At 53.3% G+C, this 14,105-nt stretch overlaps 1 protein-coding gene across 8 annotated transcripts in view; it reads right to left on the reverse strand.

Moving 5' to 3' along the window:
• CHD6 (chromodomain helicase DNA binding protein 6) overlaps nt 1–14,105 on the reverse strand; it is a 256,715-nt gene that overhangs the window by 111,477 nt on the left and 131,133 nt on the right. For all 8 annotated transcript variants that reach the window (XM_019500672.2, XM_059733285.1, XM_059733283.1 and 5 more), the window contains 4 exons: nt 3,939–4,194; nt 2,319–2,529; nt 1,313–1,508; nt 379–543 (listed from right to left, as the gene is read on the reverse strand). In XM_019500672.2, coding sequence (XP_019356217.1) covers nt 379–543; nt 1,313–1,508; nt 2,319–2,529; nt 3,939–4,194 — 828 coding nt within the window. The remainder of the gene's footprint in view (nt 1–378; nt 544–1,312; nt 1,509–2,318; nt 2,530–3,938; nt 4,195–14,105) is intronic.

The following is a 14,105-nucleotide window of genomic DNA, read 5'->3' on the forward strand; positions in this document are numbered from 1 at the left end:
AACAAAAGTCACCTGCTGTGGTTCCTTCTCAAGTGGTAAGCAACCAATTCCCATCATAGTTCAGAACATCTCACCATCCAAGGGACAAGGAAACAGTGATTACAAGGAGTCAGTTGGTGGGATCTTTTACAACTGGAAATCTGATGTAGTTCAAGAATTCCTCCCAAAAGGGACCCTCATCCTGTTCAGGGGCTCAGCCCTACACTCAACCCTACCTATTCAGAGTAAAAGACCTTCAAGGCACCCAGAAAAGCAGTTGCAGATAGTTTCACTGATGAAGCACAGAAGAAATACTAAAGTAAGCAGCAGAAGTAAGGAACAAAGGAGCAGAGCTCTACCGCCGTTCAGCTCCAGCCCAAACCCTAGCAGGCAACCTACCCCATTGGTGCTGCCCTTGCGATTAATGTCTTGCAGAACAGCTTTGTCCAGGCCCAGCTTCAGACTGGCTTTGTCAAACATCTCCCGCTCATAGGAGTTCCTGGTGATCAGGCGATAGACCTTGACTGCCTTGCTTTGCCCGATTCTGTGGCAGCGAGCTTGAGCCTGGGACAGGAGAGAGTGTTATCTCAAACACAGTCAGTGGACAACAAGGGATTATGGGACAGGTTCTGTCTGTGTCCTCCTCTGTGAGAGCACCACAGCTAAGTCTCAATGCAGGGTCAGTTCCCCACCACCCTTACAACATGCCTGAGTGATGACGTGAAAACCCACCCCAGGGAGCCTGATTGGCCTCTTTGCTGTGACTGCCAGCGAGTTGAACTTGCAGGAGCGGCAGGGTCTGTGTGATGCAGACAGGCGTGCACTATGAACTGGATTCAAACACCCTAGCACAGCCCCACAGGGACACACACAGGTACCCTGAATGCCAGTCTCAGTTTTTGCAGTCTATGGAGGACTGAGGACTACTCCTCCTGCCACCTGGGCCATGGTGGGGAGGGCTCTACCCAGCGTGGTTGCTCTGAACTCAGATGAACTTTGAGAACCACCTTGGCCTGTGACTACCAGTATTTCCCAGCGAGTGTCACCCCAGCTCTGCACTTTCACTGGTTATTTCCAGTGATGCATGGGCTGCACTGCACAGCCTAACTGGTTATCATTTGTAATGGATGGTATCCTGTTCTTGGGTCTCACTGACTAGCACTAAAGATGTACAGTGCTCCAACTTGTAACTCCATTTACTATCCCTGGCTGAGTGATGCCCTGCCCCATTGTCCCAATAGCTAGCATACTCTACCTCTGCTATAAATATAATTAGTCACAAGATCCTGTGTCACTCCTGAAGGTGCCATTAGGGCCCTGCTATACTTGTTACCTGGAGGTCATTCTGCGGGTTCCAATCTGAATCAAATATGATGCAGGTGTCAGCAGCTGTGAGGTTAATGCCCAGGCCTCCTGCCCTGGTGCACAAGAGGAAGACAAAGCGATCTGAGTCTGGCTTACAGAAGCGATCAATAGCAGCTTGGCGCAGGTTCCCACGCACTCGTCCATCAATCCGTTCATAGGTGTATCTGCTCAGACAGGGAAACAAATGACACAGGCTGGATGACAATACAGTCTGGCAATGCCAGAAAGGATCACTGGGAAGGAGGCCCCCATCTCTAAAGCACCAGCTTTTGGCTGCTGAGGGGTGCAAACTATTGGACAGGGAATGTTCTAGTGATTCCAGCACATTCATTTCACATTGACAAGGCTCCCAACATTCCCTGATGTTGGGTGGATGGAGAGCAGCCCAATTTTGCAAAAGATAGCTAATACCCTAAAGCTGCCCAGGGCTTCATAGGCACTTTTTTACATGCCTAGTGGCTCTGACAATTCAGAAGACAGACAGGGCCAGGGGCTTCGATTTACTTGTGACTTGCTAGCTCCCACTGTTTAGTCCCCTCATAAGCCAGGCCTCTTCTTCTTTTGTGACAAGAGAATCTGCAGCACCCCATGACCAATGTACCTGAAGCTCCAATATCTGGTCCAGAAGGGGCAGCAGGCGTAAGATAAGTCTTAACTTACAATGTCCTGCTTCTGTACAGTCATTGCTGGTGCAGATCATGATGAGGGATGACAGAGGGGCACACAGGCCAGGGTGTGCACAGGGAGCACCTTTCTAACATTGTTCATGGTGTTCGTGGATTGTGGAGCCCCCCAAAAAAGATTCTGTGTGGTGAGAATGTGCCTTCCGTGTTCTTCATTGGGGCAGACAACAGCTAAGCTCCTTTGGAATACTAGATAAATAGGAAAAGATCTATCCCTCCAACCTTGGTCTGAAGTACAGCAGGGATGTGGAGACCTGAGTTGAGCTCAAGGCAACTCTGGGCTGTACTAACCGCCTCTGGATGAGATAGTCCTCCAGGATGTCAAGGCAGCGCACCATCTGGGAGAAGATCAGCACCTTGTGTCCACCAGCAATTAGTTTGGGGAGCAGCTTGTCAATCAGCACCAGCTTGCCAGCTGCCTGGATCATTGCCTGCAGCTGGAAGTCTGGTGCATCTGAGCTGTGTGTTTTACGGAAATCTTCCAGGATTTTCTCTTCTGCCCCTGCAAAGCAAGATGGAAAGTTAGCCCCTGGAACACCTACCCTTGCTCTGCTTTCTACTGGCAATGGCAACATGGCCCCCGACCCTCAAAACTGTATGATACCATGACCCAGTGAGTCGTGTCCAAGGCGTTAATATCACTCAGCCATGATGCACAAGGGATAGGTGGCAAGACACAGAGCTCTGTAATGGTGTAGGGAGCAAGACCACTAGGTAAGGGACCAACTAAGAAGGAAAGGGAATCTCATGGCAATTTACCCTCTGATCCACTGGGCCTGCACCCAAAGAGGAATGAGGAAGAGGAGGTCTCAAATCTCTGTGCTTCTTTCAGTCCAAGCCTCTCTGCTGAGGTCGTCAGCCATGGATGCAGAGCAAGGGGATTTGCATTCCATTTCATATAAATAATCCTTCAGGAGAATCTGAGCATGATCTGGCCAGGCCTGTCTTTCAGGTCTATCACAGGTTGCCAGCACCCATTCACATTATGCCCTAACCAAATCATCTCTGGGGATCCCCTGGATTGGAGATCTCCCATCCAAATCCAGTGCCAGCATGGCCTTGCTTAGCTTTTGAGAGAAAAAGGGAAAGCCATCCACAAGGGGATCTGTAGTATAGATATTCTAATTTTAAGGCACCCTACAATAAATGCACTGTAAGAAATTGTCAAGCAAAACAGGCAATCTAGATTTCCCCTGAACACAAATTGTTTACCACCTGCAACTGTTCATCCCATTACAGCCAAGAGCAGATGATTAGCAATGGGCAAGTTAAGCAGCATCCTGCAGAAGCTGAATGCACAGAAGTATTAGCTACTAAAGAGCAAGGCCCAATCCCTAAATAAGGTGATCTCTAAAGCTGGTGAATGGTCAGATGTAGGGAGAAATAGGGCTCATTCCTAGAATAGAGAGCTGAGAAAAAGTCCTTGCCCTGAGCACAGCCCCATCACTGATCTGGTATGGGTGGTTGCAGTACTTGGGTAACTCCTTAAGTAATGGACTTAAACTGCAACATAGGAGATTTAGTTTAGATACTGGGAATAATTTTCTAACTTTCAGGGTGGTTAAATACTGATGCAGATTATACCTAGAGATGCTGCAAAAATTCTGCATTTAAGTGCAAGTTAAACAAACATTTGTCTGAGATAAACCTGCCTTGACCAGAGAGTTTTATTAGATGACCTTCAGAGGTCCTTTCTAGTTCTCTTATTGTATGATTCATCAGCCCTGTATCATGGTGCTAATAAGCTTGGGTGTGTTAGTATAGACACCCCCAGGTTTCTAGCCCAGCCTACCCCCATGCCCTGCCCCTCACTATTAATAATGCATGGGTTGTTCCAGTGCCTGTGAAGTTTCCAGAGGAGCTAGGCACATTGGTATGCCATATTCCCTATCCCCATGACCTACTTCTCACCATTGATGAGGTACGGGTGGTTGCAGCACTTGCGTAGCTCCATCATTGTGTTGATGAGGTTGGGCATGTTGTGTTGGTTGGCACCCTTCGACAGGAAGGAAAAGTTCTTCTCCAGGATGGCCCGGTAGTATTTCTTCTGGATGTTGGTCAGCTCTACCTCGATGATGGTCTCCTGCTTGGGTGCCAGGTTTTTTTCCACATCATCCTTCAGCCGTCGCAGCATCATGGGCTTCAGGATCGACTGCAGCTTTTTCACCTGCCCAGAACAAGCACAAAGACTCATTGCCCCACCCTAACCTGTGAGTGCATGCTGGACAGTGAAGGTCAAGCAGACAAATACAAAGCCTTCATAGGCTGGGGACTGTGTGCTGGGATTCTGTACTTACTGACTTGCAGATATGCTAAGGCAAAATGCTTTACTGGCAACCAATGAGAAGATCTCTCTAGCTACCTGCCTTATAACTCTCCTGGGTCTGACAGCCAAACTGCTTCCCTGTGGGGTTGGTGTGTGACACACTTGCCTACAAGTTGGAACTTGTAGGCACTCACTAACAGGAGTGAATACTCCAAGTCTCACCAGGAGACAGCTTGCTGAGCAAGGGCTGTGTTTACAGGTCACATTGCAGAATAAAACCTCATTTGAAAGTTTATTTTCTCCTTTTGAGTGCCCAGTGCCTAACCAGCTCCTGCCCCACGTATGAACAAAAGAATTGCCATTTACTGTGTCAGACCGTAGGTCGCTCTTGCCCAGCAGCCTCTGAACACCACTTCCCTTGGCTGCTGCTGGAGCTTGGCAAGGAGCAGCAAGAGCCTGAGAAGCTGCTGCAGGCTCCTGCTCTCCCCAACACCACCACCACTGCCTCTCCAGGACCTACAAGCCCCCCTCCCCTCTCAGGGAGAACCCTCACAACTACCAGCCACTACCTGCCGCCGCCTGCAGCCAGAGGGGACCTCACAACACCAGTGGGGCCCCTCCACCACCACTACCTGCTACCTGCTTGCTAGCTGCTCCAGCAGGACCTCTGTATTTGTCTTCCTGAGGTGAGCCCTGTGCTCCAGCCCCGCTCTCCCAGTGTTTGTGTGCAGCTAAGTAAGCCAGCGGCATGCTTCCTCCTCCCTCCTGTGTGTGTCCCTATGTGTGTTCTTTCTGTTCTCCCAGCCCTGACCCTGGCCCCGGCCCCAGCCCCTCACATACACACCACCCTCCCATAGCCTCCACCTGATGCAGCTGGAGGAGACTCCCTGGACCCCCCTGCATCAAGCCACTTTTCTCCCCCCAGGCAGAGGGGGACCTCATGGTTCCCTTTCATGCACCCCAACTGACCCCTTCCCACCAAACCTCCGATGGCAGGGCAAGAGCCACCTGAGGGAGCTGCTAATGAGCCGGGGGAAACCCCACAGGGCCAGGGGCCTCTCCCTGGCCACTCTCCCCCAAAGGAGACCACAGGACTGCCCATATCTGACCAGGGCAGAAGAAAAGCAGAGCTCTTCAATGAGTTCTTCACTTCAGTATTTCTATGTACTGACCAAGCCAATTCCCCCACCTCGACCATTGACGGATGTCCAAATGGCACCAGTCCGCCTACTGTTAGTTCTGAAATAGTTCAGGAGCTCCTGGAGGAGCTGGATGGATACAAGTCAGCAGGCCCGGATGACCTCCATCCACGGCTGCTGAAAGAATTGGCCAGTGTGATAGCTGAGCCGCTGGCACAGCTGTTCGAGCACTCGTGGTGCTCTGGCCAGGTCCCTGAGGACTGGAGAAGGGCCAATGTGGTGCCTATTTTCAAGAAAGGGAGAAGGGATGAGCCGGGTAACTTTAGACCAGTCAGTCTTACCTCTATTCCTGGGAAAATGCTAGAGAAAATAATCAAAGAACACATTTGTGCAGGCCCAGCAGGGGAAACGATGCTGAGGGGAAACCATCACAGGTTTGTCACAGGTAGATCCTGCCTGACAAACTTTGTAGCTTTCTGTGACCAGGTCACACGCTGCCTGGATGCAGGAGCCGAGGCTGATGTTATCTTCCTGGACTTCAGGAAGGCCTTCGACACAGTTTCGCACCCTATCCTCATTGGGAAGCTAGCAGACTGCGGAGTGGACGCCTACACGGTCAGGTGGGTGGCCAACTGGCTTAGGGACCACACCCAGAGTGGTGGTGGATGGTTCCTTCTCAGCCTGGAGGGAGGTGGGCAGTGGGGTCCCGCAGGGTTCGGTCCTCGGACTGATATTATTCAATATCTTCATCAGCGATTTGGACGAGGGCGTGGAGAGCACCCTCTCCAAGTTCGCTGATGATACCAAGTTATGGGGCAAAGTTAGTACACCGGAGGGCAGGGAGCAGATTCAGGCTGACCTGGACAGGTTGGATCAATGGGCAGAGAGAAATAGGATCCAATTTAATAAAGATAAATCTAAGGTACTCCACCTGGGAAGAAGGAACCCCCAGCACACCTATAGGTTAGGGAGTGTCCTTCTCAGTAGCTCGAAGGCAGAGAGGGATCTTGGAGTCATAACTGACTCCAAGATGAACATGAGCCGGCAGTGTAACGAGGCCATCAACAAGGCCAATCGCACCTTGTCGTGCATTAGCTGGTGCATGACTAATAGAACAAAGGAGGTGATGCTCCCCCTCTATGCAGCACTGGTCAGGCCACAGTTGGAGTACTGTGTCCAGTTTTGGACGCCACACTTCAAGAGGGACGCGGGGAATCTCGAGAGGGTCCAGAGGAGGGCCACTCGCATGATTAGTGGCCTTCGTGATAGACCCTGCGGGGGGAGGTTGAGAGAGCTGAATCTCTTCAGCTTTCACAAGAGACAGCTGAGGAGAGATCTTGTGGCGTCCTATAAATTTATTGGGCGGGAGGGGGGAAGGAGGTCAATGGGGAATAGGGGAAGCGCTGTTTACTAAGGCGCCCCCGGGAGTGACTAGGAATAACGGGTGTAAACTAGTTGAGAGTGGATTTAGGTTAGATATTAGGAATAAATTTTTCACAGTAAGGGTGGCCTGGATCTGGAATGGGCTTCCAAGAGAGGTGGTGCTATCACCTAGCTTGGAGGTCTTCAAGAGGAGGCTAGACAGTCACCTGGCTGGGGTCATCTGACCTCGGTCCTCTTTCCTGCCAGGGGCAGGGGGTTGGACACGATGATCCATTGTGGCCCCTTCTGACTCTACAATCTATGAATCTATGAAAAGGCAAGGGCTCCTCCTTCTCCACAGGGGGTGGAAAGGGTAAAGGGCCTGCAAAAAAGACCAAATTGCCAGCACCTGCAGGGACCAGTAGCACTTCTTTGGCAGGCACCCTGTCCACTCAGCATTTTCCCAGCTCTGTAAGCCCAGTTGCTCAGCCCAGCAGCCGGAGCTACACTCAGGTAGCTGCATGGAAACCTGCAGGCTCAGAGACTGGGCCCTCCACCACCTCTGCCCACAACACCTCAAGCAATCTAGGGCCCCTTCCCCACCATCACCAGGCACAACACAGTGCGATGTGCCTGAGATTGAACTGCCACTATTTGAGAACTATGTGCACTCACTCAGGCAGTGGTGGCCCCAAAGATGGTGATGGTCCTCCAGTTACTACTGCAAGGTTGTATTCTTGCCAAGAAGTACACTGCACAGGAGGCAGTGGAGAAGGGGCTTGTAGTGGGGGGTAAGTATGTCCTGCTCGAGCCCCATATGGTCCTCAGCCCCATCCCACTCTACACCCCAACTGGGCCTTCATGACCTTTCTACAGCGCTTGGGAAGGGTCCTATTCCCAGTCTTCACCCTCCTGCTGGGGTGGCAGGACCCCAGCCTCTGCCACGTTCAGTCCTTCCACTGCCAAGTCACCATCCAGCTCATAGCTGGAGTGGAGGCAGGGGGGACCTTCACAGTTCCCTTCTAGGGGTCCCCCAACCACATCCACTACACATAGAGGGGGAGGTGAGGTGTTTCTGGGGCCAAACACCAGGGCACCATCACCAAGAGTGCCCAATTAGGCAGCCACGGGGGACATCACAGGCCTCCACCAAGGAGAGGGGTGTCACCGCCAACCCTGGCATCCCAGCCCCAGTATCTAGCCCCCCACAAACTCAAGGGGCCCTGCACCTCAGCCATCAGAGAGGTCCCACAGCAGGGTGTGCAGGCAGGGGAGGGTGGCGAGGGGGGCATGCCAGCCCCCATCACCCCACCACTATCATCACCCCTTCCTAGCCTCATACCACCCCCAGCACCCCAAAGTGACCCCTCCCTGAACCACCCTGAGGCTGGGTGGATGCTGGTCCCATATGGACAGCAATTGGCCGCCTAGGCCAAGTGCAAGCCCCAGGTGCAACTTGAGCCCTCAGACATGGAGGGGGCCCCCTGCCCACCATCCAAAAGGGGGGCTGACATTAGCATTCTTACCACCTCCTGAGTTGTGCCAAGAATCCCACCCCCAGAGAAAATGAAAAGATAGCTGTTACCACCATGATGGAGGGCCCAGGAAGGCCCAGCCATCCTGAGGTAGAGTAGCCCATGGAGGAGACCCCCAACTCTGCCAGCTGCAACCTACCCCCACCACCGCAGACATTGGGGCTTTGGTCCCCGCTACTGGGGGCAGGTCCAGTGGTGAAGCCCTCCCCCTCCTACCACCAGGAGGAGGTGGGAGCCCTGGGACTCATGCCAGAGGGCCCCAATGGGGAAGATTCATAGATATTAGGGTCGAAAGGGACCTCAGTAGGTCATCGAGTCTGACTTCCTGCCCTGGGCAGGAAAGAGCACTGGGGTCAGACGACCACACCTAGGTGCTTGTCCAGTCTCCTCTTGAAGACCCCCAGGGTAGAAGAAAGCACCACCTCTCTTGGCAGCCCACTGAAGATTCTGGCAAACCTTACTGTGAAGAAGTTCTTCCTAATGTCCAATCTAAATCTGCTCTCCATCAATTTGAGGCCATTGTTCCTAGTAACTCCAGGGGATACCTGGGTAAAAACAGCATCTCCTATTCCCTGCTGCCCTCCCCTGATGAATTTATAGGCAGTCACAAGATAACCTCTCAGCCTTCTCTTGTGAAGGCTGAAGACATCTAGGTCCCTCAGTCTCTCCTTGTAGGGCCTTGCCTGCAGGCCTCTGACCATACGAGTGGTTCTCCTCTGGACCCTGTCAAGATTCTCCGCATCCCTCTTGAAGTGTGGCGCCCAAAACTGGGTGCAGTACTCCAACTGTGGTCTCACCAGTGCCGCATAGAGGGGAAGCCTCACCTCTCTGGACCTGTTTGTCATGCATCTGCTAATGCATGATAAAGTGTGATTAGCCTCCTTGACCACTTTGGCCATTGACAACTCATGTTTATCTTGGAGTCAACTATGAAGTCCTTTTTTAAATACACAGGGGGTCAAAAGAAGGTTCCGGGTAACGTAGGGCCACTGCAGGACATGCGAGGAAGTCTGGTGGTTGCACCAGACGTCAAAGCTAACTTATTTAACAAGTTCTTTGCCTCCATTTTTCTGAGCAGGCACCAGATCATCCCCCCACCCCCACCCCATGATCCCTGATGGTCCCAGGGGAGGCGCAGCCAGGCCCAGGGTTGGCGTGTACCTAGCTAGGGACCTCCTGGTGGGACTGGATGTGTTCAAATCAGCAGGTGCTGACAATCTCCACCCCAGAGTGCTGAGGGAATTAGCAGACGTCATTGTGGGTCCCCTGGCATGGCTTTATGAGCACTCATGGTGCTCTGGCGAGGTGCTAGAGGACCGGAAGAGGGCCAATGTGGTCCCCATTTTCAAAAAAGGGAGGAGGGAGGACCCAGGAAACTATAAGCCTGTTAGTTTTACCTCGGTCCTGGGGAAGCTCTTTGAGAAAATTATCCAGGAGCACATCTGCGAGGGACCAGCAGGGGAGTGTATGCTTAGGGGCAACCAACATGGGTTCATCAGAGGCAGGTCCTGTCAGACCAACCTGGTGGCCTTCTATGATCAGGTCACTAAATCCTTGGACACAGGAGTTGCGGTGGACCTAGTCTTTCTGGACTTTAGAAAAGCCTTCGACACTGTTTCTCACCCCATTCTCATTAAAAAATTAGGCGACTGTGGTGTCAATGCCTACATGGTCAGATGGGTCGCCAATTGGTTGGAGGGCCGTACCCCAGAGAGTGGCAGTGGACGGGTCTTTTTCAACCTGGAAGGATGTGGGCAGTGGGGTTCCACAGGGCTCGGTCCTCGGGCCTGCACTGTTCAACATCTTCATCAGCGACTTGGACGAGGGGGTGAATAGCACCTTATTTAAATTCAAAGATGACACTAAGATCTGGAGGGAGGTGGGCATGCTAGAGGGGAGGGACAAGCTGCAATCAGATCTGGACAGGTTACAGAGGTGGGTGGATGAGAATAGGATGGGTTTCAACACTGACAAGTGCAAGGTACTGTACCTGGGGAGGAAGAACCAGCAGCATACCTACAGGCTGGGGAACTACCCTCTCACCAGCACAGAGGCAGAAAAGGATCTTGGAGTCATTATTGACTCAGATGAACACGGGCCGCCAATGTGGGGATGCAGTCAGAAAGGCTAACTGCACCTTGTTATGCATCCACAGATGCATCATGAGCAGGTCCAAGGAGGTGACCCTCCGCCTCTATGCAACCTAGGTCAGGCCCCAGTTGGAGTACTGCATCCAGTTCTGGACACCGCACTTCAGGAGGGATATGGACAACATTGAGAGGGTCCAGAGGGCCACTTGCATGATCAGGGGGCAGCAGGGCAGGTCCTATGATAGGCTACAGGAACTGAATCTGTTCAGCCTTCACAAGAGGAGGCTGAGAGGGGATCTGGTGGCATCTATAAACTGGCCAAGGGAGACCAGCAGGCAGTGGGAGAGTCCCTGTTCCCCCAAGCACTACCGGGAGTAAGAAGGAACAATGGCCATAAGCCAACAGAGAGCAAATTCAGGCTGGATATCAGGAGGCACTACTTCACAGTCAGGGCACCTAGGATCTGGAACCAACTTCCAAGGGAAATGGTCCTTGCTCCTACCCTGGGGGTCTTTAACAGAAGGCTAGACAGACACCTTGCCGAGGTTGTCTGACCCCAGCATTCTTTCCTGCCATGGCAGGGGGTCGGACTTGATGATTGCTCAGGTCCCTTCCGACCCTACTAACTATGAAACTATGACTTCAAGATCCCTTTCCGCTGCTGTGCTGCTGAGGTCATCCCCCAACCTTAAGTGTGTTGGTGGTTCTTTTTGCCCACGTGCAGCACTTTGCACTTGTCTTTGTTGAACTGCATCCTATTTCATTCTGCCCATTTTTCCAGCCTATCCAGATCCGCCTGGATCCATTTCCTACCTTCTGGTGTGTTAACTTTGCCCCATAATTTGGTATCTTCTGCGAACTTGGACAGGGTGCTCTCCACTGCACAGCCAGGGAGTGGAGCCAGGCCACTGGGGGTATCCTCAGGGAGATCACCACAGACCACTCCCTGGTGGACATCTGGGGTGCTCACCACCCTGACAACATCACCATGTTCACCTTTGTCAGGGTGGAGGAGTGGGCATACCACTCCCAGTTGGATGAAATCTACATGCCCATATTGCACACAGCCTGAGTCCATGCCTCTGGCACTGGGCCAGCCCTCTTCCACAACCACCACCTAGTGTACACTCAGCTCATGCTGCAGCCCAAGCATCTGGGGCTGGCCTACTGACACTTCAACAACAGCCTGCTGGAGGATGTGGGCTTTGTGGCTACCTTCCAGGAGTTCTGGCAGCCAGCCTTTCCCTCAGCCTGCAGATGGTGGGACATGAGGTAGTCATGCATCAGCCAGTACTGTTGCTGCCACACCCAGGGGCAGACCCAGCAGCAGGAGGCAGCTAGAGAACAGCTTGACAGGGAAGTGTTGGAGCTGGAGAGATGCTGGTGCTGACCCAGACAACCCGTCTCTCTGTGGAGTGTCCAGAGAGACAGATAGAGCTTCAAGCTCTGGACAACTGCCATGCCCACGACACATTCATTCACTTGTGAGTCCAGCTCCTTTGGGAGATGGACCAGGGTTCCTGCTTCTTCTATGCCCTGGAGAAGAGGAGGGGCACTAAGAAATACACTGACTGTCTCCTGGAGGGCAATGGCACCCCCTTCACAGACCCAAGTGAGATGCGAGAAAGGACGAGAACCTTCTACACAGAGCTCTTCTCTCCAGGTCTGACCAATGCCTGCCAAGTCCTGTGGGAAGGCCTGCTGCAGGTCAGAGCGGGCAGCCAGGACCAGCTGGAGGCTCCCCTCCTCTGGCCGAGCTCTTGGATGCCCTCCGTCTGACGCACACTAAGAAAGTGCCAGGTGTTGATGGGCTGACCATACAGTTCTACCACACCTTTTGGGACGTTGTGGCAGGGCACTGTGTGCACCTGCCACTTTAAGGGCATGGAGCTGGCAGCCAGCAGGTGCCTGATGAGGGCAGCCATTTTGAGTCAGGGGCTGTCTATATAAACAGGGCAGTTCAGCTGCTGGAGGCCAGGTAACAACATTGCCTGGCCAGAGGGCTGCAGATCTACATCTGGAGGTAAGGGAGGAGCTGTAGGGGATGGTCAGGAGGCTCCTGGTCCTGGGCATGACCTAAAACTGCACCCTGCCGGGAGTGGGTGGCCTCGTGGGACTCAGTGGCGCGGGAACCCCCAGGAAATGCCAGGCCAGTTACCACCCTGGTGAAATGCGGGTTGGGGCGCCTTAACCCCTAGCCCCCACCACCAGGTGGGTAATCCAGTTTGTGTGAAGGGTCCAGAGGGCAGAGCCCTGGAGAGAGTGAGGGACTAGAGACTCAACCTGATTGAGAGAGTAACCTTGACTGGCCCATGCTGGGGCCAGGACCAGGATAGTCAAAAGGGCCAGGGGCCCATCGCGAGGGATGCCCAAGAGCCGGGGGCCTGGGGTCCCGACTGGCCTGGAGGTGGGCCAGGGCTGGTAGCCAGAGGTCCTGGGGGAACCACACCCAAGAGGGGAAAATAGCTTCAGGGAGCTAGGTAGCCTGATGAAGTTGGGATAGGCTGCCTGAAAGGAGGGCTCGTGGAGGGGTCCTGCTAGGAGGATTTTGGGGCCTGTGTGGGGGCTGGTGATAACGAGAACACCTAGATGCCATCTGCGAGGCTTGGGCTGTGGTGTAGGGGAGGAAAGGAGCTGCAGAGAGCACCCCCTGGCACTGGGGCAGCAAAATGGGCAGCCTCCCACTTAACTGACATTTATTAATTAATCAATCAACATCAAGGTGTGGCGGGTTAGAAGGCAGGTGGCTGGCCCAAGAACAGGTGGGCGGGCCACGGAGATCAGCCCAAGTAGGCCCCCTGTTACAGACGTCCTCGGCCTAGACCTTGTCAAGGTCTGGGCTGAGTCTGAAAGAGACAGGGTGCTTCTCCTGTCATGCAGAAAAGCTATCCTGGCCCTGCTGCCCAAAAAGGGGAACCCCCACAACCTTAGGAATTGGCACCCAGTCTTACTCCTCTGTATGGACTACAAGGTCATAGCGAAAAGCCTTCTCACTGCACCTGAGGTCCATGCCAGCAGACACGATTCACCCCGACCAGATATACATGGTTCTAGGGTGTTCCATCTTCAACAACTGCACCTGGTCCAGGACCTCCTTGAGCTCACTTGCAGGGACACTCTCTCTCATTAGCCCTCCTGTCCCTCAACCAGGAGAAAGCGCTTGACAAGGTGATCGTGGGTACTTTGCAGGCATACTGAGGGCATTTGGCTTTGGTTCCCATTTTGTGCATTTTCTCCGGGTGCTGTATGCTTCCACAGAACGTATGGTCAAGCTAAACTGGATGCTGACAGAGCCCATCCCGTTCAGGCCAGGGGTGCATCAAGACTGCCCACTGTCAGGACAGCTCTACACCTTTGCCTCCAAGCCCTGCCTCTGCCTCCTGCACCAGTGGGTGGTGGGGCTGGTGCTTAAGGAGCTGCCCACATGTGTGGTCCTGTTGGTGTACACTGACTAGGTGCTTCTGGCTGTCCAGCACCTGGGTGACCTGGTGCAGGTGGAGGCCTGCCAGTCTGTGTACTCGGCAGCTTCCTCTGCCCAGGTCACCTGGGTCAAGAGCTCTGGCCTGATGGTGGGTGACAGGTGGCAGGTGAGCTAGCTCCCACCTGTGCTCCAGCACATCCAATGTAACACAGGCTCACTGCTCTATCTGGGGGTCTACTTGTCCCCCCTATCACCCCTCCCTGCC

This window comes from Alligator mississippiensis, chromosome 9 (genome assembly GCF_030867095.1).
Source record: "Alligator mississippiensis isolate rAllMis1 chromosome 9, rAllMis1, whole genome shotgun sequence".
NCBI classification, from domain to species: domain Eukaryota; kingdom Metazoa; phylum Chordata; order Crocodylia; family Alligatoridae; genus Alligator; species Alligator mississippiensis.